The sequence below is a fragment of the Bos indicus x Bos taurus genome, chromosome 11, assembly GCF_003369695.1.
Source record: "Bos indicus x Bos taurus breed Angus x Brahman F1 hybrid chromosome 11, Bos_hybrid_MaternalHap_v2.0, whole genome shotgun sequence".
Taxonomy (NCBI): Eukaryota; Metazoa; Chordata; class Mammalia; order Artiodactyla; family Bovidae; genus Bos; species Bos indicus x Bos taurus.
The window spans coordinates 10,401,286-10,424,058 of record NC_040086.1 but is presented as its reverse complement, the minus strand read 5'-3'; the positions used below and the strand labels follow the sequence as shown (position 1 = coordinate 10,424,058).

The 22,773-nt window shown below is 37.3% G+C and overlaps 1 protein-coding gene across 1 annotated transcript; it reads right to left on the bottom strand.

Annotated features, from left to right (window-relative positions):
• Positions 1–189: 189 nt before the first annotated feature.
• Positions 190–22,773, bottom strand: MOB1A (MOB kinase activator 1A). The gene is made up of 6 exons (XM_027554855.1): positions 22,516–22,773; positions 19,443–19,609; positions 9,332–9,425; positions 7,484–7,617; positions 3,366–3,529; positions 190–2,388 (listed from the first exon to the last, which is right to left on the bottom strand). The coding sequence occupies exons 1-6, from the start codon at positions 22,527–22,529 to the stop codon at positions 2,311–2,313; spliced, it is 651 nt and encodes a 216-aa protein (XP_027410656.1). The 5' UTR covers positions 22,530–22,773; the 3' UTR covers positions 190–2,310.

Here is a 22,773-nt window from a genome sequence, read left to right as displayed (position 1 = left end):
CGTCCAACTTTAATCAAAGGCTGGCCTTCCAGCCAAGCCAAGAAGGTGCTCTCTTCTCCATGTTCTCTGCCCTTTGCTCCATCTCTCCTGTTCACTCCCTGGCCTTGGATGTAAATAATGTTAACACTAATGTTTGGTTGCACTGTTGGTTAAGCCAGATTAACTGGGAATGCTTTTTTTTGGTATTGCTTTTTTTTTTTTTTAAAAAGGGACATTTTGAATTACCTGAATTCTTAATTACCAACAAATTTTAAAATTTATGTCCCATTATTAAGCTGGCTCTACTATTGTTAATTTAGTTGCTTAGTTTTAGGGCTCTAAGTCATGAAGAGAGGGAGGATTTCTACCACTGAAAATAAATGAAAGAAAGTAAAAATACTTTTATTTGATGATACTTGAAATATTAGAAATGATAAAAATATAATCTTACTTGAGAAATATTTCATTCCTAGCAGACTTAATTAAAGCCAACACTGTTCAAAGTCAAGAGGCAGTAACATCCTAACATTCTAAAAACCTTCTTGTTTGGAAATGATCAACATAAACATACAGAATGCCTGATGGTTCTTTTGGATAATCTTAAAATGAAGATTATAGAATGTTCATAGAGGACTTTTTTAAATAAGGGATTTCCCCACTATTTCCCAAAACAACGATGTATGGTTTCAGCCTAAATCAGATAAAATGTTTTGTTTCCTTTAAAATTCTATATATATTTAAGAATTTACTGAAATTCACTTATTACAAAAACGGAGTTTCTAAGTCATTTTTTCTTTACAATCTGTAGAATAATAAAAATAAATAACAAAAAAACTTTCAAATTTAACCTTAACCAAAGGTATCAAGGAACATGGTGAGTACTTTGCAAAAAATCATAGCTCTGAAACAAATGTTGATGAATTTCAAGTGTTGCCAGTCTGGCAAGTCTTTAGTAATATGTGTGCCTCAATACACTTCAAACAGTCTAAATCTGAAAAATCTAATGAAAATTAGATCTTTTCTTCACTAAAGGAGATTCTTTTTACCCCAACAGAATAATTTCAAGTTTTGATACAAAAACAATTAAAACAGAATAAAATGCCAATCCATCCTTTGACTATTAACAGAATGAAGTTTTTTTTTACTTATCCCATTTTTGTCTCCTTTAAACATATACCCCTCTACCCCCAACACACACATACACACACACACACAGATTAAAGAACATGTAGCACACCAAACTTTTAGCTGGGTTATAAAATGTGCATACCTTTAAGGTTTTTTATTATGGTTTTCCTTATGTTTTAACCTTACTGGGATAAAGTTCATGCATTTCTATACTACTCTTAACTAAGTCTCAAGACACAATAAAAATACATAGAAGTAGTTTCTATTTTAAGGAAAACTCAAAACAAAATAATCAAATACTCTTGAGTACTTTCTTCTATTCTATCCAAATTTCAAGGCCTCTGAAACCAAAAACATGAATGAAAATAATGGTTTTTGAGACCCCAAATTTGTTATAATTTTTTTGGAAGTCTTCCTTTTCTCAGCCAAAACCTACATATTAAAATTAATCTGAATGAAGCTTTTCAAAATAAAAATCTGCAAGACAATTAATTCTTAGATGCCTTAAAAAAATTCTTTGATACACACTAAAAATCCAGACAGGCTGTGAATAAAATCCCAAATGAAGATTAAAAAATAAAGTCATTTTAGAAATAACTCTGGTTGCTCCCATACCATGTCTTATGATGATTTAAACTGCAATTATGGATTTTGAAAAAAAAAATACACGTATATAACCTATAAAAACATGAGCATACAAACTTCAAACTAAAAGGTTATCCAAAGTGACACAAACGTTTTTAATCTAATTTCAAAACGCCTCTTCTATTTGTAAAATAAAGGCAGAATAAAACCGACCTGACTGCATTATTAGGAAATTTGTTCTGGAAGCTTGTTAACAAATTATTGGTAGAAATTTTTTATATCCATCATGCTGTTACCTGAATCAGACTTCAGTCATCTTCTTCAGTAAATGAATACGTAAACTAATAAACTACAAGTTGGTCCTCATATACTACAACCAGAAATGACTCTGTGGTAGTAACAGCAGTGATCATACAGTGCCTCAAATTCAGCATGTCCTGAACTTTTCTCTCTGAAGGTATTAGGCCAACCTACCTTTGGGACAATTTTATCAGTAGACACAGACAATTGGTGTCTTTTTATCCTGTCTTAAAGTCTGTATCACTAGTCTATAACACAAAGCAATGAGATAGCTCTAGCAGTAGATGAAGCAAGAAGGTAACTGTTCCCGAGAAAAATTTATCTGTCTTTTGATCCAAGCTTCTCAATTAATTCCTGAAGAGGTGCCAACTCACGCCTATCAATCAGATTAAACTCCTAAAAAAAGAAGAAAAACAAAATTTAAAAAAAGATCTAAAATTAAAACTCTATGTCATTCAGAGAAAGGATTCCCAACTCCAGCTTTCTGAAATCCAAAAGAATGATGAAATAATCTATGAATATTTTAAAATAGGATCATTTTTACTCCCTATTTTAAAATACAAGGGACTTAATAGATAGTGGCCTCCATACCTACATCTACATACTATCTATGACAGGCAACAATCTCTAAGAAAGACAAAAAAGAAAGCACAGTACATTCTCCTCTGTGTGGTACAGAGAATTGGATAGATTATATCTACTGTAAAAGCTACTGGTTTTCCCATCAAAATATCTATAGAGAGATATATTTATATTTGCATAAAGAATTATATATTTCTAAAGTTAGGCTAAGGAGTCCCTATTCTTTGATCATTTTTTTCAAACAATGTGAATTATTTTGACTTTAAAAAGTTCTAATTCCAACTAAGGGCCCATAAGGAAATAGGCCACACCTCTGAAGGGGTGGTTCTTTGTGACATTTCTAGCTGCTAACTTCGTAAGATTCAGCCTGAAGTAGACTTTTGGAAACTTAAGATAGTAGCTAACAAGTTCTTCCAAAAGTTTCTCCTCCAGGCATAGACATCTCATGAAACGACACAACCCCAGATGTTTTTCCCATGGCATCCCTTTATTCAGCAGTGGCAATGGGACGTGAGGGTGCTGACAAGCTTCCCTGGGTGCTTGGTGCTTCATGTCATATTCCAATCAGAGACTGGGGCAGGTCTCTCCAGAGGCAAAAGGCCCCAAATGGGGGTGATGCCTTCTATTCTGTTATGTACATCAAAGAAATAAACAAGAAAAAGGGAATAAAACAGGAGAGCTGCATGCTTACCTCTATATCTATAAATAAGATACTATAAATACTTTATTAATTACCAATTCAAATACGTCCATGTCAAAGGACACACCAAATTCAATGCAATTCAACTTACCTGAACGAAGAAAATAAAGTGCTTAAAGGAGGTGTTGAGGTGGGCTTCCTCCTGAAGCTGCATTACAGAATCAAAGTGCTGGTGATAAATATGGGCATAAACCCTGAACAAACGCTTTAGGATGGTCTTTGCCACAGACATAAAGTTTTTAGGAAACGGGACACCTGTAATATATATATGTCTCAATCAGTCTTTTATCAGTAAGAGGAAAATAAATGGCAGAAAAATTTAGACAATGCCATGAACATCTCCAATACACAAATTCACAAATACAAGCTTCTATTCATATATATATTTTTCAAAAAGGCAAGGGAAAAAACCACCCAAACCTAAGTATGTGAGGTATCCTCATACCACACTTTTGCTGACTGCCTTAGAATAGCAGGCACAAGTGACAGGTTATGGAAGATGACGCTGAATCAAAGTTGAATTTTACTTGTTTAATACTGGAGAATTTCTCCCTAAAATTAATGGCAACAAGTTTGTTTGTTTCTTGTTTTTTTGGCCCTGTCATGCAGCCTGTTGGGAATCTTAGCTCCCCAGTCAGGGATCGAACTCGAATCCCCTGCATTGGAAGCGTGTTTTAACCACTGGACTGCCAGGGAACTCCCAGGAAGTTCTATTTACAGTTTAGACTATAAATAGAAAATTTTTACTTTTGGCAATTTATAACTCTAAAAAGATTTTTACACACACACACACACACTCCACCAGGACTGGAAACTTTCCCAAGCAAAAGAAAAAGGCACACCTTGAGTCATTGTTATCTACTGTCTACAAATAAATATTTTATCTTCTGAGGTACTCTGAAAATCTAGTCTTCCTTCTTAGACTAGGAGTCCCCAACTTTATATTTAATTTTTTTAAGTGCTATTTCCATTTCCCTATAGTGTAAGAAGAGGAATAATACTTTCTATAAAGGGGAAGAATGGCACCTCCCTATTTTTCAGAGAAAATAAATATCTCCTCCTAAAAGAACTGGGAGAGATCATAGTCATCTCTCTCCAAGCAGTGCAGGTGGGGATCTGACTGGCTGCATTCCTGAGAATTTTGTTGACAAGATCAATGTTTCTCAGGAAACAGGCACAGAAGACAATACAATAGGCACTGAGTACAGTTAACAAACACACAAGAAGGCAACTGCTTCCCAATAACCTCCAGCAGTTGGCCTAATGACACTACGCTGCTCTTGAACATGGCCCTTTCTCTAATTTTTCAGAAAGCAAAAGTTAAACACTTTCTCCTTCCCTGCACTCTGTATTCTTGACTTCTCAACCAGTCCTTAATAGTTTGAAATCCAGTGTATTTTGCTCTTGTAAGCTGATGTATGTGTTCCTCCACCCCTCATCCCCAGTCTTTGTAACAGCGTGCCTTTTCACACGTTATTCTGAGGGCTATGGACATGTTTTTCTGGACTTGGTCTTATGTTCATGTATTGAAAAGATGGATTTTTAAGTCAAATCCTTTTTCTCTCAGAATTAGCAAATGGGCACCTTGCTATTAAAAAGAATATTAATAAGCTGGATATATTAGCTTAAAAATGAGTAACAATCAAGTTTTGTCTAAAACAATAAATAATGGCATAAGTTAAGATCTGGATAATAGCTAATGAAGGGGGAAATAATTCCAGAAAATTAGGATAAAATATTGAAGAACTGGGAAGCTGAAGAAAGGAGAATAATGACAAAAGTATTCTTTACCTCCATTAAGAGGGAGACTCTGATAAATATATACAAGTGATTTATTTTAATCTAAGCACTTTCCAAGCTGATTTTAACATTCAAGCACAGCCAATATACAATAAAGGATCTATGAGAAAGGAAACAAAAGGCTTTATAGAACAGAAAAATTGACCAACAGCAAACAGACCAAATACAACAACATGACATAAATTCTTCTCCTGAAAGCCTCTGATTAGATTTCAAAAAGGAATCTGCCATGTTCTGAATGTGTGTGTATGCACGCACGTGCACACACTTTGTTGCTCAGTCGTGTCCAACTCTTTGTGGCTCTGTGGATTGTAGCCCACCAGACTCCTCTGTCCATGACAGAGTTTCCAGACATGAATACTGGAGTGGACTGCCATGCCCTAATGCAGAGGATCTTCCCAACCCAGGGATCAAACCCAGGTCTCCCACACTGCAGGCTTTGTGCCTCCTTCAAAATCATATTGAAATTCTAACACCCTAGACAATGGTATTAAGAGGTGGGGCCTTCGGGGTGATAAGGCCATAAGGCCTCTGCCCCTTTGGCTAGAATTAGTGCCCTTATAGGAAGAAACAGAGATGATTTCCCTCTCTGCCATGTGAGGATACAAGAAAAAGACTGTTTTCTTACTATCTGTAAACCAGGAATAGGACCTATGACAGAAACTGACCATGCTGGCCTCTGATCTTGGACTTCTAGACTTCAGAAGTTAAGAAACACATCTTTATTGCTTATAAGACCTCCAGTCTCTGGTATTTTTGTTATAGCAACCCAAACAGACATGACAGAATCTAACAATATGTTGTTCATTAGATACCCTATACTGAAAATGACAAGGACCAATCACATCCATGAATATCAATGCCAAAATCTTAATCAAAATATCCAGAAACAAAAAAAAAACCTCTTGCAGCGGAACATTGTAAAAAATAGAGAAAACCTTACGATCAACAACAGAAAATAGAAGAGCATCTGATAAAACCCTACAATCAATTTGATTTTTAAAAATTCACAAACCTCTAACCAAAAGTAAGATTTCTGCTTAATGCTGAAAGACTAGAAGCACTCACATGAAATTAAAGGATGTTTGCCTTCATCCCCTTTACTCAGCACTGTTCTGAAAGTACTAGTTACTGCAATTAGTTAAGAGTACACAAGTAGTATATTTATCAGAAAAGAATAGATGAAATTACTATTACCTTAGTCTGATGTGACTATAAACTGTAAAAACCCAAGAAAACCAATCCAAAAGAAATAGTCAGAAACTGATGGTCAATTATAAAATTCATAGATACATCAACAGCTTTCCTATATACTAAACAATAACCAGTTAGAAACCAGATTATCAATAAAAACATTAAGTGCCTATGAATAAACTTAAGAAACTTGAAGGACTAAAGTAAAATACAGAATTTTTCCAAGAGGGAATAAGAAATAATTAAAAGACTGTTCTTGGATAGAAAGACTCAGTATTGTCAAGAGAACAAGAATCCCTACATTAATTTACAAACTGAATGAAATCTTAATAAAAATCTCACAGGTCTTCTTTTTACCTTGACAAAATGTTTATAAATTCTTTGGAAGAACACTTTCCAGAATAGCCGTGAGTATTCTGAAAAAGAAGAGCAAGGAAGAAAGACTAGCCCTACAAGATGTTCAAAGATGCATGGCTATGCTAACTAAAACAGTGTGGAATTTCTATAAGAATAAAGACATTAAAAGACTCCAAAACATATGTCAATTTGCTGTACACACACGAAAATTAGGGGATAAAAGACACATGTATTTGATAAATGGTACCGGACAAACTGACTAGCATTTATAATTGGGAAAAAATTCCTGACAGAACAAAGATTTAAAAACAAAACCACAAAAGAACTAAATAAAAGCATCAACAAATATTTTTATTATCTTTAAGTAGGAAAGTCCCTTCTGATCATTGTATTAAAATCCAATCATCATAAAGGCAAAGATTAATAGGTCAAAATAACATACATAGCCAAAAACCCCTCATAAACAAAATAAGTCAATAAGGCAACCTAAAGAAAAATACAACATGCACGACAAAGATCTAATATAGCCTTAACATAAACAAACAGAAAAAGGGTATAAACAGAAAACACACAATGATCAATAAGCCAAAAAATGCTCGATCTTTTCAATATTTTGTAAAATGAACATTATACTAGAAATTCATTTACCCATTTTAGAAAAGAAACACTGAGAGGCAACTAGTACTGACGAAGAAACACAGGCAGACACGAGCATGGCTGGAAGGAGCACACGTCTATAACCTTTCTGTAGAGAAATCTGGCAGTCTTTATTGGATTTTGTTACACTAATAGAGCATTAAAAAGAACATAACACATTTATCATTTAAAAAGAATATTAGTTCTACAACATTAACTCACCAATTTTAGAAGGAAAAAGAGTTTCATCATCAAGTTGATCCTGAACCCAAGTCATCAAATAGTCAATGTATTTTGGTGCAGAACATTTGATTGGCTTTTTAATATTAGTACCATCTGCCCAATGATATTCGTATCTGGAGAGAAAAAAGTTTTAGTAATAAAGTTTTCAAATACATGTTGCAACTTATAATCATAGTAGGTTCACAGTATGTCTATGTTGTTAAGTGTGTTCATGCGCACACACACACACACACACACACACACACACACACACAATTTTAGCAAATTAACCAAAGTTCTACTGAAGATTACTTGGGAGTTCCCTGCAGAAAGACAGCTGACCCTTAAACAACATGGGTTTGAACCACAGAGGTCCACTTATACACAGATATTTTTCAACAGTAAATGCTACGACCCACAGTTGGTTGCATCCATAGATGCAGAGGGACCATGCATATGGAGGGCCGACTCAACTTACACAATATTCTGAAATATAATGGAAAAGAAAAAGACAGTATGGCAGCTGGCTGTGCCAGAATTTGTTTTACAACACAGCCCTGAGAAAGGCCAAGGAACTGAGTTCCTGTCAGTTAGACAGAGGGTGCTGAGGAGTGGGGAAGGTGCTGGTGGATCCTCCATATTCTGAGCTTGTTGGCCATTATGTAATTATCAATAGAGCCAAGATTACAAAACCCTGTTTTTTTGAGAGGGTTCTAAAGAATAAATCTTAGGCATGCATTTTTTTCTACCTCACTTTTGCTAAGCTAGAATGATAAATAAAACTTCACTTTATGAATCATTTAAGCCAAAGATAGGAAATTTGAGGGCTAAAACAATACTTCACAAAACAAAAAACATCTCTCCTAAAATAATGTAATAATCACAGAACTCAAATTCACTGGGGACCTTTTTCACCTTTACATAAAAACGATAGCAAATTCAGAAAGGACTATTTTTTCCCAAGAGGTAAATCTCTTAATACCATCTGTCATCACATAAAAGCAATCAATTGCTATAGGAAAAAAGACTGGAAGGATACTAAAACATTAATTCTATAACATCTTAATCTTGTGGGTGATAAAGGGTTCTACCTCTTTGTCAATATTTCTAGAAATTTATTAGTCAGGAAATTTTAATCTAGCATCTTTAAGCCAGGTAACTAAAGCAGCACAACTTGGAAGTAATTAAATAAACACAAGGAAAAAAATCAAATATTAAAGGTCAACTAAAAATTCTAAGAAATTAATTTAAAAAACAAACAAAACCATAAATTTAACAAAATTGAAAAAATAACTTTTGCAAAAGCAAGATAAACCTAAATTTCTTTACTTCCGATCCTACTGAATATTCATACTTGCTGCTGCTGCTAAGTTACTTCAGTCGTGTCCGACTCTGTGCAACCCCATAGATGGCAGCCCACCAGGCTCCCCCGTCCCTGGGATTCTCCAGGCAAGAACACTGGAGTGGGTTGCCATTTCCTTCTCCAATGCGTGAAAGTGAAAAGTGAAAGTGAAGTCGCTCAGTTGTGTCCAACTCTTAGCGACCCGACCCCATGGACTGCAGCCCACCAGGCTCCTCCGTCCATGGGATTTTCCAGGCAAAAGTACTGGAGTGGGATGACATTGCCTTCTCCGGAACATTCATACTTACTACAATGCAATTATAAAAAATCAAAACACTGGGAAACACATATCCAAGTATTTAATAACTAAAAGGTTAAAGGTAAGCTTTTGTTTTCACAAGCAAACAGGCAAGAAAAACAACAAGTCTATACTATTTAATTTATATCAATTGGTGATTAGCTTTATTTAGTAATTCAAATACCTATATAATAGCCAGTATAAGTACCTTGGACCTGCAGACATGACTGGACAGCTTGCTTCAGTGCAGAATTCTGTGATAGTTCCATATAACATGTTGATCTGGTTGAAGAAATCCACAGCTGGAAAATTAATAGCAGAATTGTGTTAAAATGTCCATGTAAATACAATAAAACATCAGATCTTTCAACTGCAGGATTCAGTCAAGAATCCTCAGGAGATTCAACAATCCAGGGGCACTATAAATTCTCTTTTTTTAATTGTCACACCTAAAGTAAACAAAAAAAAATGTTTATTTATGTGGCTGTGCCAGGTCTTAGTTGTAGCATGTGGAATCTTCAGTTGCAGCACGTGGGATCTCCCCAGCACTGGGAGCTCAGAGTCTTAGCCACTGAAATCACCAGGGAACTCCCTTAGGTAAACTTTTAATATACACTTATTTTTAATATACTAAGCTTTTAAACAGCCTGTAAGCAGGAAAATACTAGAGATATTAATAACTTAATGGCAACTGAGCTTCCAGTTCAAGATGGCGGAGTAGAAGAACGTGCACTTAGATTTCCTCCTGCAAGAGCACCAAAACTGCAACTAGTTACGGAACCACCATAGACAGGAGGATGCTGGAAGCTACCAAAAGATAGCCCATGTCCACAGACAAAGAAGAAGCTGCAGCAAGATGGTAGGAGAGGCACAATCATGATAAAATCAAATGCCACAGCCACTGGGTGGGTGACCTACAAAAGTTCTCCCACTGTTGTGAAGATTCTGAACCCCACATCAGGCTTCCCAACCTGGGGATCCGACAAAGGGACTGGGAATCCCCAGGGAATCTGACCTTTGAGGCCAGCAGGATTTGATTACAAGACTTCCACAGGACTGGGAGAAACAGAGACTCCAGTCTTGGAGGGCACAAACAAAACCCTGTGTGCACCAGACTCAGAGGAAAGGAGCAGTGACCCCACAGGAGACTGAACCAAAACTAACTGCTGGTGTTGGGGGGTCTCTTGAGGAGGCATAGGTCAACAGGGGCTCACTACAGCGTCCGTGGCACTGGAAGGTCCCCTTGGCGTAAACCCTCTAGGAAATCACCACTAAACCCTACCATAAAGCCTATAAAACCCAGGGCTGGGTCGCCTCAAGCCAAAAAGCTTCCAAGGAGGGAGGACAACCCTTCCGATCAGCAGATAATTGAACTAAAGCTTTACTGAGCAAGGCCCTGCCCACCAGAGCAAGACCCACTTTTTCCCACCACCAGTCCCTTCCATCAGGAAGCTTACACAAGCCTCTTAGCCTCTTCCATCAGAGGGCAGAGAGAAGACACAAGAAGAATCACAGTCCCCCAGCAACTAAAACAAAAACCGTATTACAGGAAGTTAATTAGCATGAAAAAGCAGAAATTTCTGTCCTAGATGAAGGGACAAGATAAAACCCCAGAAAAACAACTAAATGAAGACAGGATACCTTCCAGAAAAAGAATTCATAGTGATAGTGAAGATGATTCAGGATCTCAGAAAAAGAATGGAGACAAAGATTGAGAAGATGCAAGAAATGTTTATCAAAGACCTAGAAGAACTAAAGAACAAACAGAGATGAATAATACATCAGAAGGAATCAATAGCAGAATAACTGAGGCAGAAGAATGGACAAATGATCTGGAGGACAGAATGCTGGAAATTACTGCTGCAGAACAGAATATAGAAAAAAGAATGAACAGAAATTAAGATAGCCTAAGAGACCTCTGGGACATCATTAAATGCACCAATAATCAGATTATAGGGGTCCCAGAAGAAGAGAGAGAAAGAAACTGAGAAAATATTTGAAGAGACAATAGCTGAAAACTTCCCTAATGTGGGAAAGGAAGTAGTCAACCAAGTCCAGGAAAACAGAGAGTCTTGGGCAGGATAAACCGAAAGAGGAACACACCAAGACACACAGTAATCAAACCGACAAAAACTAAAGACAGAGATAAGACATTAAAAGCAAGAAGGGAAAAACGACAAATAACATACAAAGGAACTACCATCAGACTATCAAGTTGATTTCTCAACAGACACTCTATGTGCAAGAGGGGAATAGCAAGATATATTTAAAGTGATGAAAAACCTACAACCAAGAAGAACCTACAACCAAGAATACTCTACCCAGCAAGACTCTCCTTCAGATTTCATGGAGAAATCAAAAGCTTTCCAGATGAGCAAAAGTTAAGAGAATTCAGCACCACTAAACCAGCTTTACAACAAATGCTAAAGGAACATTTCTAGGCAGGAAACAAGAGAAGGAAAAGACCAACCTACAGAAAATAAACCCAAAACAATTAAGAAAATGGTAACAGGATACACAATCAATAATTATCTTAAATGTAAATGGATTAAATGCACCAACAAAAAGACAGACTGACTGGGTGGATGAAAACATGTGCAGGTATGCACTTCCATTTACCACATCACTCTGCTTGACCCCTCAAATTGTATGTAATTATGTTCTTAGGTTAATCATGTCCCCATTATGGCTTACAATTGTAATTATCTTTTTTGTCTGGCTGTGAAAATTGATAAATATCTCCCACTACTATGATTATGTAACTATCTCTCATTTAATACCACTGTATCATGATTGGTCAAAAGAAAAATAACAGAATTCTGTATTACCAAAATTACCATTTAATAGGAAAACCTGTAATCACTTCTTAAAATCTGGACACATTATCAGAATTAATTTGCAATTTTTTGAAAAATACAAATACATAGGAATAGATTTTTTTTGTGCCAGAGTTCCAGATATGTTTCTAACGAGCAACCATGTTTAAAAACAACTGGACCATATGAGGAAATTTTACTTTTATCGCGTTTGTTTCACTTTTTCTATTTCTTATTCAGTGCTCCCGTTTCCTTTTTTTTTTTAAATTTTTCTTTCTCAAGCCTTTATCAAACCTAGTAGAAAACTCTGTATTCATATATATAATGTGCATAACATATAAATTTTAGAAAACTTCTGAATTTTTGCCTAACTAAAAAATTTAGTCTGTTTGCCTTGGTTTAGTTTGATTCTACTTGTTTGACTCAGCATGAATAGAATGCTAGATTTCTAATTTAAAAAAAAAAAAGATATGCAACAAGCAACAAAGGTTTACTGTATATATAGCACAGGGATTATTGACTGTTACAAGATACAGTCAATATCTTGTTATAATCTATAATGGAAAACAATTTCAAAATTAATATGTGTATATATATAACTGAATCACAAAACGAATTCTACTCTTTGAAATTTAGTAACGTTTATCTTTTTGCCAGTTTTTCTAAACGCCCTATGAACATCAAGTAACAATGTATGAGATACAAAATTTTAAATACATTTGTTTAGAATATAAGATTGTTATTGTTCAGTGGCTAAGTCATGTCCAACTCTGTGACTCCATGAACTACAGCACACCAGGGTTCTCTGTCCATCACTAACTCCCTGAGTTTGCTCAAACTCATGTCCATTGAGTCAATGATACCATCCAACCATTTCACCCTCTGCTGCCCCCTTCTCCTCCTGCTCTCCATTTTTCCCAGCATCAGGGTCTTTTCCAATGAGTCAGCTCTTTGCATCAGGTGGCCCAAGTATTGGACCTTCAGCTTCAGCATTCATCCTTGCAACAAATATTCAGGGTAGACTTCTTTTAGGATTCACTGACTTGATCTCCTTGACGTAAGGGACTCAAGAGTCTTCTCAAGCATCACAGTTCAAAAGCATCAATTCTTTGGCGATCAGTCTTCTTTATGGTCCAACTCTCACATCCATACATGACTACTGGAAAAACCATAGCTTTGACTGTATGGACCTTTGTCAGCAAAGTGTTGTCTCTGCTTTTTAAAACACTGTCTAGTACTGACATAGCTATTCTTCCAAGGAGCAAACATCTTTTAATTTCATGGCTGCAGTCACTATCTGCAGTAATTTTGGAGTCGAAGAAAATGAAATCTGACACTGTTCCCACATTTTCCCCATCTATTTGCCATGAAGTGATAGGATCGGATGCCATGATCTTAAAGTTTTTTGAATGTTAAGTTAAAAGCCAGCTTTTTCACTCTCCTCTTTCACCTTCATCAAGAGTCTCTTCAGTTCCTCTTCACTTTCTAACATTAATGTGGTTATCATCTGCATATCTGAGGTCGTTTCTCCCAGCTATTGCTGCTATTTCTCCCAGCAATCTTGATTCCAGTCCAATGTTCCATGTCTAACTCTTACCGTTGCTTCTTCTTTTTTAAAAAAAATAATTTTATTTAATTATTATTTTTGGCTGTTCTGAGTTTTTGTTGTTGTGTGAGGGCTTTCTCTAGTTGCAGAGAGTGGGGGCTACCCTGTTGTGGTGCCCAGGCTTCTCACTACAGTGACTTCTCTTGCTGCTGAGCACAAGCTCTAGGGTGGGTGGGCTTCAGCAGCTGTGGCACATGGACTCAGCTGTGGCACATGGACTCAGCAGTTGCCGCTCACAGACTCTAGAGCACAGGCTCAGTAGTTGTAGTGCACGGGTCCATGGCATGTGGGATCTTCCCAAACCGGGGATCAAAACAGTGTCCGCTGAATTGCAGGCAGATTCTTAACCACTGGACCACCAAGGAAGTCCCTTACTGTTGCTTCTTGTTCTGCATACACGTTTTGCAGGAGGCAAGTAAGGTAGTCTGGTATTCCCATCTCTTTAAAAATATTCCAGTTTGTTGTCGTCGACCCATATAGTCAAAGGCTTTAGCGTAGTCAATGAAGCAGAAGTAGACGTTTGTTTGGAATTCCCTTGCTTTTTCTATGATCCAGGGTATGTTGACAATTTATCTCTCGTTCCTCTGCCTTTTCTAAACCCAGCTTGTACCTCTGGAAGTTCTCAGTTCATGTACTGCTGAAGCCTAGCTTGAAGGATTTTGCTGGCATGTGAAATGCATGCAATTGTACAGTAATCTGAACATGCTTTGGCACTGCTTTTCTTTGGGATTGGAATGAAAACTGACTTTTTCCAGTCCTGTGGCCACGGCTGAGTTTTCCAAATTTGCTGGCATATTGAGCGTAGCACTTTAACAGCATCATCTTCTAGGATTTGAAATAGCTCAGCTGAAATTCCAACACCTCTACTAGCTTTGTTCATAATAATGCTTCCTAAGACCCACTTGACTTCACACTCCAGGATGAACGGGTCTAGTGAGTGACCATATCATCATGGTTAACTGGGTTATTAAGAGCTTTTTTATACAGTTCTTTTGTGTATTCTTGCCACCTTTTCTGCTTCTGTTAGGTCCTTGAAATTTTTGTCCTTTATTGTGCCTATCTTTGTATGAAATGTTCAAATTAATATAAATAAAATCTACTATATTTAAATTATTAATGACATTATTCAAGATGCTCCTATTCTTAATTTTTTCTGGACTTGATAAAATATTCTCAGAGAAATGTTAATATGTCTCAATGGCACCCCACTCCAGTACTCTTGCCTGGAAAATCCCATGGACGTAGGAGCCTGGAAGGCTGCAGTCCATGGGGTCGCTGAGGGTTGGACACAACTGAGTGACTTCCCTTTCACTTTTCACCTTCATGCATTGGAGAAGGAAATGGCAACCCATTCCAGTGTTCTTGCCTGGAGAATCCCAGGGACGGGGGAGCCTGGTGGGCTGCCGTCTATGGGGTCGCACAGAGTCGGACACGACTGAAATGACTTAGTAGTAGTAGTATGATTATATATTTTTTTATTTTCCCTTATATATCTTCTGATTTTTGTTTTATGTATCTTTGTTGTTTGGTGTCTAATGGTTAATGATGTGTATCTTCTTTGTGAATTGTACCTTTTATCATTAAAAATGCTCATCTTTGTTTCATTTAAAAATAAATGGAAAAAAAAAAAACCCAAAAATTCTAACTTAAAGGTAATTATTGTATTAGAATATACAATTTGATGATATCCAAGCAAATGAAAATCCATACCTTATTAGTCTCGACTAGACCATTTGTGTTAGGAAAGAGAAGAAAAGTATTGTGAATATACTGTGAGGGAGGTGTTTCAGCTATATCAGGCATTTAAAAAATCTAATTTATCATAAAAAATTGAGACCCAGTGCATATTGAGGACATAAAAAATACATGAGATAAAGTCCCTTGTCCTAGAGTCTCTAGCTAACAAAAAGGACAAAATCAAGAGTGGGATAATACAACATAAGGGAGCGTCCAAAGGCCAACAAAAAGCGCTAGAAGAATTCAGAGGAAAGGTAACATCTTGGGAAGCTGACAGTCAAGGAGTACCTCCTTAAAGAGCTTCAGCTAGAACCGGAAGAAAATAGAAGAGGAAGGGGGTAAGAAACTCAGGCGTAACTGACTGAAACATACTGCTTTGTGCAGAGAGAACCACAAAGCCTTGGAAAGATTTGTTAAAATGTCTCAGTTCCCTGTCTAAAAGACTACCTAAATGCAACTAGGGCTTTTCCAAGTTTCTTAAAAAACAAATGAATAACAAAGCTCCACCGTGTTAAAAGGAATTTTATACAAAACCCCCTCACTTATAAATTTTCCTCTTAAATTAGTCATGTTTTCTAAGAAAGTAATACACTGAATACTCTTTCAAAACAAAGAATGCGCCTAGATGGTGTGCTGGTTCTATTGGCCTGCTCAAAATATGGTCCAGAGATTCCCTGTTTCATAGGGGAAACTGTGAGGTCAGAAACATCTTAATTGCTCTGAATTCTCACTCTCTTAGGAGGCATGGTGGAGCTGTCCAGAGGCTCCACGGTGTGACACCACACAGACTGAATGCAGAAGCAAGTACGAGAATCCAGCCATCAGACATTAAATAAGATTTGCAACCAATGCCATACTTCTCACCAACATTATTCTGGAAAATAGCTATTTTTATAAAAATACGTTTATGTTAACATGTAATGGGTTTATTATTGCTATTTTCAGATGAATTAAAAAAATATTTTTAATTGCTCAGTTTTAATTTCTAACACAGGATCATTAAACACAACTCACATAATTAAAAACTCTTTGGGTTCTCAATAATTTTTAAGAGAATAAAAGGACCCTGGAACCAAAAGGTTGAGACTAGCTGATTAGAGCAGTTAAGTCTCAAAGAAAAATCTAAGGCTGAAGAAGGCCAACTGATTCCTTCAGAATGAAAGATGATACACAAATAGCCAACAGACACATGAAAAGATGTTCACCACTGGGGCTTCCCTGCTGGTACAGTGGTTATGAATCTGCCTTGCAATGCAGGGGACACTGGTTCTATCCCTGATCTGGGAAGACCCCACATGCCTTAACCATAAGCCTATGTGCCACAACTACTGAAGCTTGTGTGCCACAGAGCCAGTGCTGGGCAATAAGAGAAGCCACTGCAGTAAGCAGCCAGTGCAACTACAAAGCAGCCCCCATGCTCCACACACAGTGCAGAAAGCCCACACACAGTAATACAGACCCAGCACAGCCAAAAACAAAGAAATAAAGATGAGAAACAACAACAAACAAGATGTTCAACATCACTGATTATTAAAGAAACACAAGTCAAAACTACAATGAGGTACCACCTCACACCAGTCAGAATGGCCATCATTAAAAAGTGGACAAATAACAAATGCTGGAAAGGATGTGGAGAAAAGAGAACACTCCTACAATGTTGGTGGGGATATAAGTTGGTACAGCCACTGTGAAAAGCATTATGGATGTTCCTCAGAAAACTAAAAATAGAATTACCATATTATCTAGCAATTCCACTCCTAGGCATATATCCAGACAAAGCTATAGCTCAAAAAGATACATGCATTCCTATGTTCATAGTACACTTCACAATAGCCAAGACGTGGAAACAACCTAAAAGTCCAAAGACAGATGAATGCATAAAGAAGATGTGGCACATATACACAATGGGATATTACTCAGCCATAAAAAAGAACAGAATATGGCACTTCCCTGCTGGTCCTGTGGTTAAGACTAGGTGCTCCCAATGCAGGGGGCATGGCTTCAATCCCTGGTTGGGGAACGAAAATGCTGCATGCTGGCTCCCCCCCGGCAAAAAAAAAAGAACGAAATAATCCCATTTGCTGCAAAATGGATGGACCTAGAGATTACCATACTAAGTGAAGTAACTAAGCTTCTTATATACAGAACAGATAAACAACAGGTCCTACTAACAGTAGGGAGAATTAATATCCTATGATAAACAATACTGAAAAATATAAAAAACACAGACATAACTGAATACATGTATATATAACAATCACTGTGCTGTACAGCAGTAATTAACACAACACTGTAAATCAACTATCCGTCAAGTAAAAAATCTAAAAAAGAATAAGATAATTTGAATAAGATTACAAAAAAGGGGTCTTTTCTGAATAGATAATACTTAACGTGGTTCACATAACAAAAGAGAGATAAAAATATAGAGAGAAAAAAGTCTAGGGACTTCCCTGGTGGTCCAGGGGTTAAGAATTCACCTTTCAATGCAGGGGATGCAGGTTCAATCCCTGGTCAGGGAAATAAGATCGCTCATGCCACTGGGCAACTCCTGAGCCCTGAGTTCAGAGCCCATGCTCCAAAACTAGAGAGAAGCTCGCATGAGCGGCAAGGAGACATCCTGCACGCCACAACTAAGATCCAACGCACCCAAATGAATAAATACTTTTTTAAAAAGATCAAATGCCAACCATTCCAACTTCCCCCTCCTAATTTTTTCTGTCTCTTGCCCCGTAAGTTTCCTTATCCCATCTAACACAAAAGAAAACACATTATATACTTTTGCACCTTGTTTTTTTTCCCTTAGTAATATGAATAACATGTTTTAATGAGTTGAGGAAAATAAAATTTTTCTTAATGTGGCTACTGGAAATTTTTAAATTATATTTATAACTTACAATATATTCCTATTAGACCACACTACCAAGGCAATGATTATCAACACAGAAGCATCTACACTGTTGGAAGTATGTACCACCACCTGAGATGCAGTCTTAAACAAAATCAAACCTGAATTTGACCAAAGCTCCAAATCTGTACTAACATGGTAGCCACTAGACACACAGGACAATTTACATTAAAATGAAGTGCAATTTAAAATTCACTTTCAGTCCCAGTAGCCACATTTCAAGTGCTAAATGGCCATAGTGAAGATACATTTTCATTATCACAGAAATATGTCTGGGATTTCCTTCAAAATAATCAGGGTAGTGTACAGAAACAGCACAACTGGCCATGAATTGATAATTGCTGAAGCTGGATAACAGATACCTGGGAATTCATTCTACTAGTTTCTCTATGTCTGTATGTCTGAAAATTTCCATTAAAAAGTTCTAAAGATTCCTGGAACAACAGAAATTCCTAATAGACTTAAACCCTATCATCCAGAACTGATCTCATCTCAAAAATGATGGGCTCCAAAATGATGCTCCAGTCTCAGCATACCCTCCCATGTCATGCCCTTACTTTCCTGAACTCAGAGTGACTTTCAGCTCATGGATCACTCTGCTTTCTCCCAGGCTCTCAATTTCGTTCTGACTACTCCAAAGTCACAATAATGAAGTGACTGACCAAAGCAAGTATGCTTGACTTTTCTGTATACATAGGCAAATGAAAGATGTTGGCAGTTGGGGCACAACTGTGAAGATGGATCCCTACAAAGTTATGTCCATCACAGGTATGATCTTTGTGTTTTATCAATTTCTCATTTGCCCTTACTCAGCAATTCAGACCATTCTCAGAGATTACCCCAAAGCACTCTTCATTTCTCCCTCAGGTCTCTCTACTCAACCACACAACTACACCCTGAAGAGAAAACACTTTGGATGTATTTGCACTTACATGTTTCTTCACAGATAATGTTTTATTATGATACTTACACTCAAAAGGGCTTCCTTGGTGGCTCAGATGGTAAAGAATCTGCCTGCAATGCGGGAGACCTGGGTTCAAGCCCTGGGTTGGAAAGATCCCCTGGAGAAGGGAATGGTTACCCATGCCAGTATTCTGGCCTGGAGAATTCCATGGACTCTACAGTCCATGGAGTCGCAAAGAGTCGGACATGACTGAGTGACTTTCATTCACATGCATAAAAGAAAATTCATTAACACAAAGATTTTAGCAAAATCTTATCAACTAGTAATGTTGAAAGTTATTAAAAAACTTACTGTTAACAGCAATCCATTCATTGAGGTCCTCTCCCTCTGGCAACATAACAGCTTGTCTCAAATTCCCACTTCCTAGAGTTGCTTCTGCATGTTTTAAGAGTTCATACTGATGAGATCCTTCAGGGATATTCTTCTTTGGTTTGAATGTTTTAGAAGAGCGGCTACTACTGTTAGGTTAAAAGTAAGAGTATATAAATTTTTAGGACCGGACATAGAATGAAAATTTTAGGCATATAAATTGTTTTGAAATTAAAAAACATTTCCTGAAAAGTGTGACAATGTGGGGGTAGGGGACACACAATAAAGATTTAAAATTTTAAAAAAGTTTCCCCTACACAGAAACAGGAATAGCAGCACAATTTCACAAAGAGGGCAATTTTACTAAGCTGCACAAAGCAGTCTGGTATAATAGAAAGGGCAACCTAACCAAAAGAAGAAAAAACCTGGATTCTAGTTCTTGATCTGCCACTAACTCTGTGATGACTCGAGAAACCTAACCTCCTTTTGGCCTGTTTTCATCTACAGAAAGCAGTGCTGTGAGAGTGGTAGTTCTAAGGCTCTTATAGCTTAAAAATCCAGTTTTCTGTATCAAAATACTTGTGGTGCCATCAAAGCAAACTACAGAAGAATCACTAACATTTGGAATTTATGGCAGGGAAAATAAACAACTGGTTTTGGAGAAGGAAAGTAAGCTTTTATTCCTATCTCACACCATTCATAAGGTCTTCCTAATATGACACAAAGCTTGTAAAAAAATGGACAGATTTCTAACTATAACAATTAAAACTTCATTAATTCAGAAAAAAAAAGTACTTGTAATACATATTACAAAGTGTGAACTACATAATAAAGAGCTTTTATAATTGGTTAAGAAAAAGGCTTTAGAAAAATGGGCTAAAGAGATGATTATATAATTCAGAAAGAAAAACAGTAACAAATGAACAGATGTGAAATGCTCCTCAATCTGTCCCTTCTGTTTCTAGGTATCTGTCCTTGATATGAATAAGGATGTGTTTTCCAAGATTGTTTTTAATAGTGAAAAACCTGGAAACAATCCTAAAGCTTACTAGCAGTGAAATGAGTATGACACATCTATATCATGGAATACCATATGGCAATTAAGAAGAACAAGACAGAGCTACATGAATTCACATAGACAGATTTCAATACATGGCCACACATATTACAATATGAAATGTACGGCAGAAGTCTATTTTGTAAATGCACAGAAAATGTCACCCATCAAATTGATACTGGTGACTACTTCCAGGAAGGGAAGGAAATAAGACTGAGGACTTTCACTTTACCTGAGTAATCTGAATTTTAAATAAGACTGATTGTTAAGTAAAAAGGAGTTATGAAAACAATAAAAATCTAACATGGAAAGCTTGTGTTTAACATAATAAAGAGCCAAATTTAATAGGGAAGTATTACATTAGAGGGAATGGCCCTTTACAATAAAAACAAGCTGTGAATGACAGGAAGCTAAATATGGAAAACTAGCAAGAAAAGATGTCTCAAGGTTCTGTACGATCTTCATGTAAATGAAGACGTCTGTGCTTCAAATGGCACCATCAAGACAGTGAAAAGAATCTACAAAATTGGAGAAAATTTTGTAAAACGCAGATGTGATTAAGGGACTTATATCCAGGATAAAGAATTTTTACAACTTAAAATCAAAGACAAGCCAATTTAAAAAATGGTCAAAGTGTGTGAATAGATATTACTTCAAAGAATATACACAAATTGTCAATAAGCACACAAAAAGGTGCTCAACATCATTAATCATTAAGGAAAAACAAATTAAAATCACAATGAGATACCACTTCACATCCACTTAGGATGTGCTATAATCAAAAATTCAATTAACAAGCGCTAGAGAGGCTGTGGGGAAATTTCCAAGAGAATTAACACATACATCCAAAACAAAAATCTATACACAAGTTTATAGCATAATTATTCATAATAGCCAAAAAGCGTAAAGTCAATTGTCTATCAACAAAACAAAGTTTAAACGAAATAAACAGAGCCATATTTAGGTCCAAAAAACAAATAAGAACTGTGCATCCACAAACAAACCACTAACTAAACATCAACATAAGAAAAAGACTGGTTATGGGGGGGATTGTTCTGGTAATAAGGAAACTTTCAATTAAAATATAAATCAAATAGATTTTGATACAGTAATCTCACTTTGAAGGCTATTCGCTTAAAAAATCATCCAAAGGAGGGGAAAAGCGACTGTTAGTCAAAGCTTTGTAATCCTATTTTACAATAGCAAAATACTAGAAAAGAATCCAAATTTCTCACAATAAGAAACGGAGTGAACTCTGGTTATGATACACTTAGATGTCAAGATGCCCATAACTAAAAATGGATTCGCTCATACAATACATATTTAAGCAGCACACTAGGTAGAGAGGGCCACTCGAGGAAAAAAATGTGTTACAGCAATGCTTCCCAAACGTTAATGTGCTTAAGAATCATCAGAGAATTTACAAAGTTTTCCCACTTGAAGGCTCATTTGGGTCCAACAGCCATCTCTAAAACAGGATTCTACTGAGTTAAAAAGATGTTAGTTCATTACACAAATTCACAAAATGGGCTGAATCAGAACTGTTTGTAAAGGCCGCAGCTTAACTTTACAGACACTCCCACATTTTCCAGGGGCGGCATTTTTCCGCGGGGGTAATTTAATCCTGACGATAATAAAGCTGGCGTACGGTGGAATAAAAAGCTTAGTCAGCATGCATCGTTACTAAAAGACTGGGGACTTGAGAGAAATTGGGAGCCCCGGATCGTCTCTCTGCCCTCAGGCGCACTCGGGCGTAAAAGTTTCGAGGCGCTACCGGCCTCGGGGCCTTTCTATACCCCAACCTTCTCGCTCCGCTTCCTTTGCCTGGACCTTCATCTCCTTCGGCTTCTGCCCACATCCTAGACTCCCCCAAGACTCCGAGCGCTAGCAGAGCAAGGACCTGGCACCCCTACCCCGGCCCGGGGGACTGCCCTCGCCTCAGGCGCCCCATCGCCCCTTCTGGCCCTCACCCAGCCCCGGAGCCCCGGCCACACTCACAAGAGGAAGCTCATCTTCTGTCCTCGGAGGGGAGGGGCCGCTGGCCCCCGCCGCGTTCAGGACTCGGAGTCCGCGCGGAACCGGGAAGGAGCGGAAGGTCCGAAGCCGGCGGACAGCCGAAGCCGGCGCCGCCACAGCTCCAAGCCCGGGTGGAACCGAAGCAGAGCCGGTGCAAGCGGGTGTGAGCAACTGAACCCGCCTAGTACTCCTCCCCCACCTTCCAGACCCAAAATGCGGAACCAGCAAAATCTCGCGATC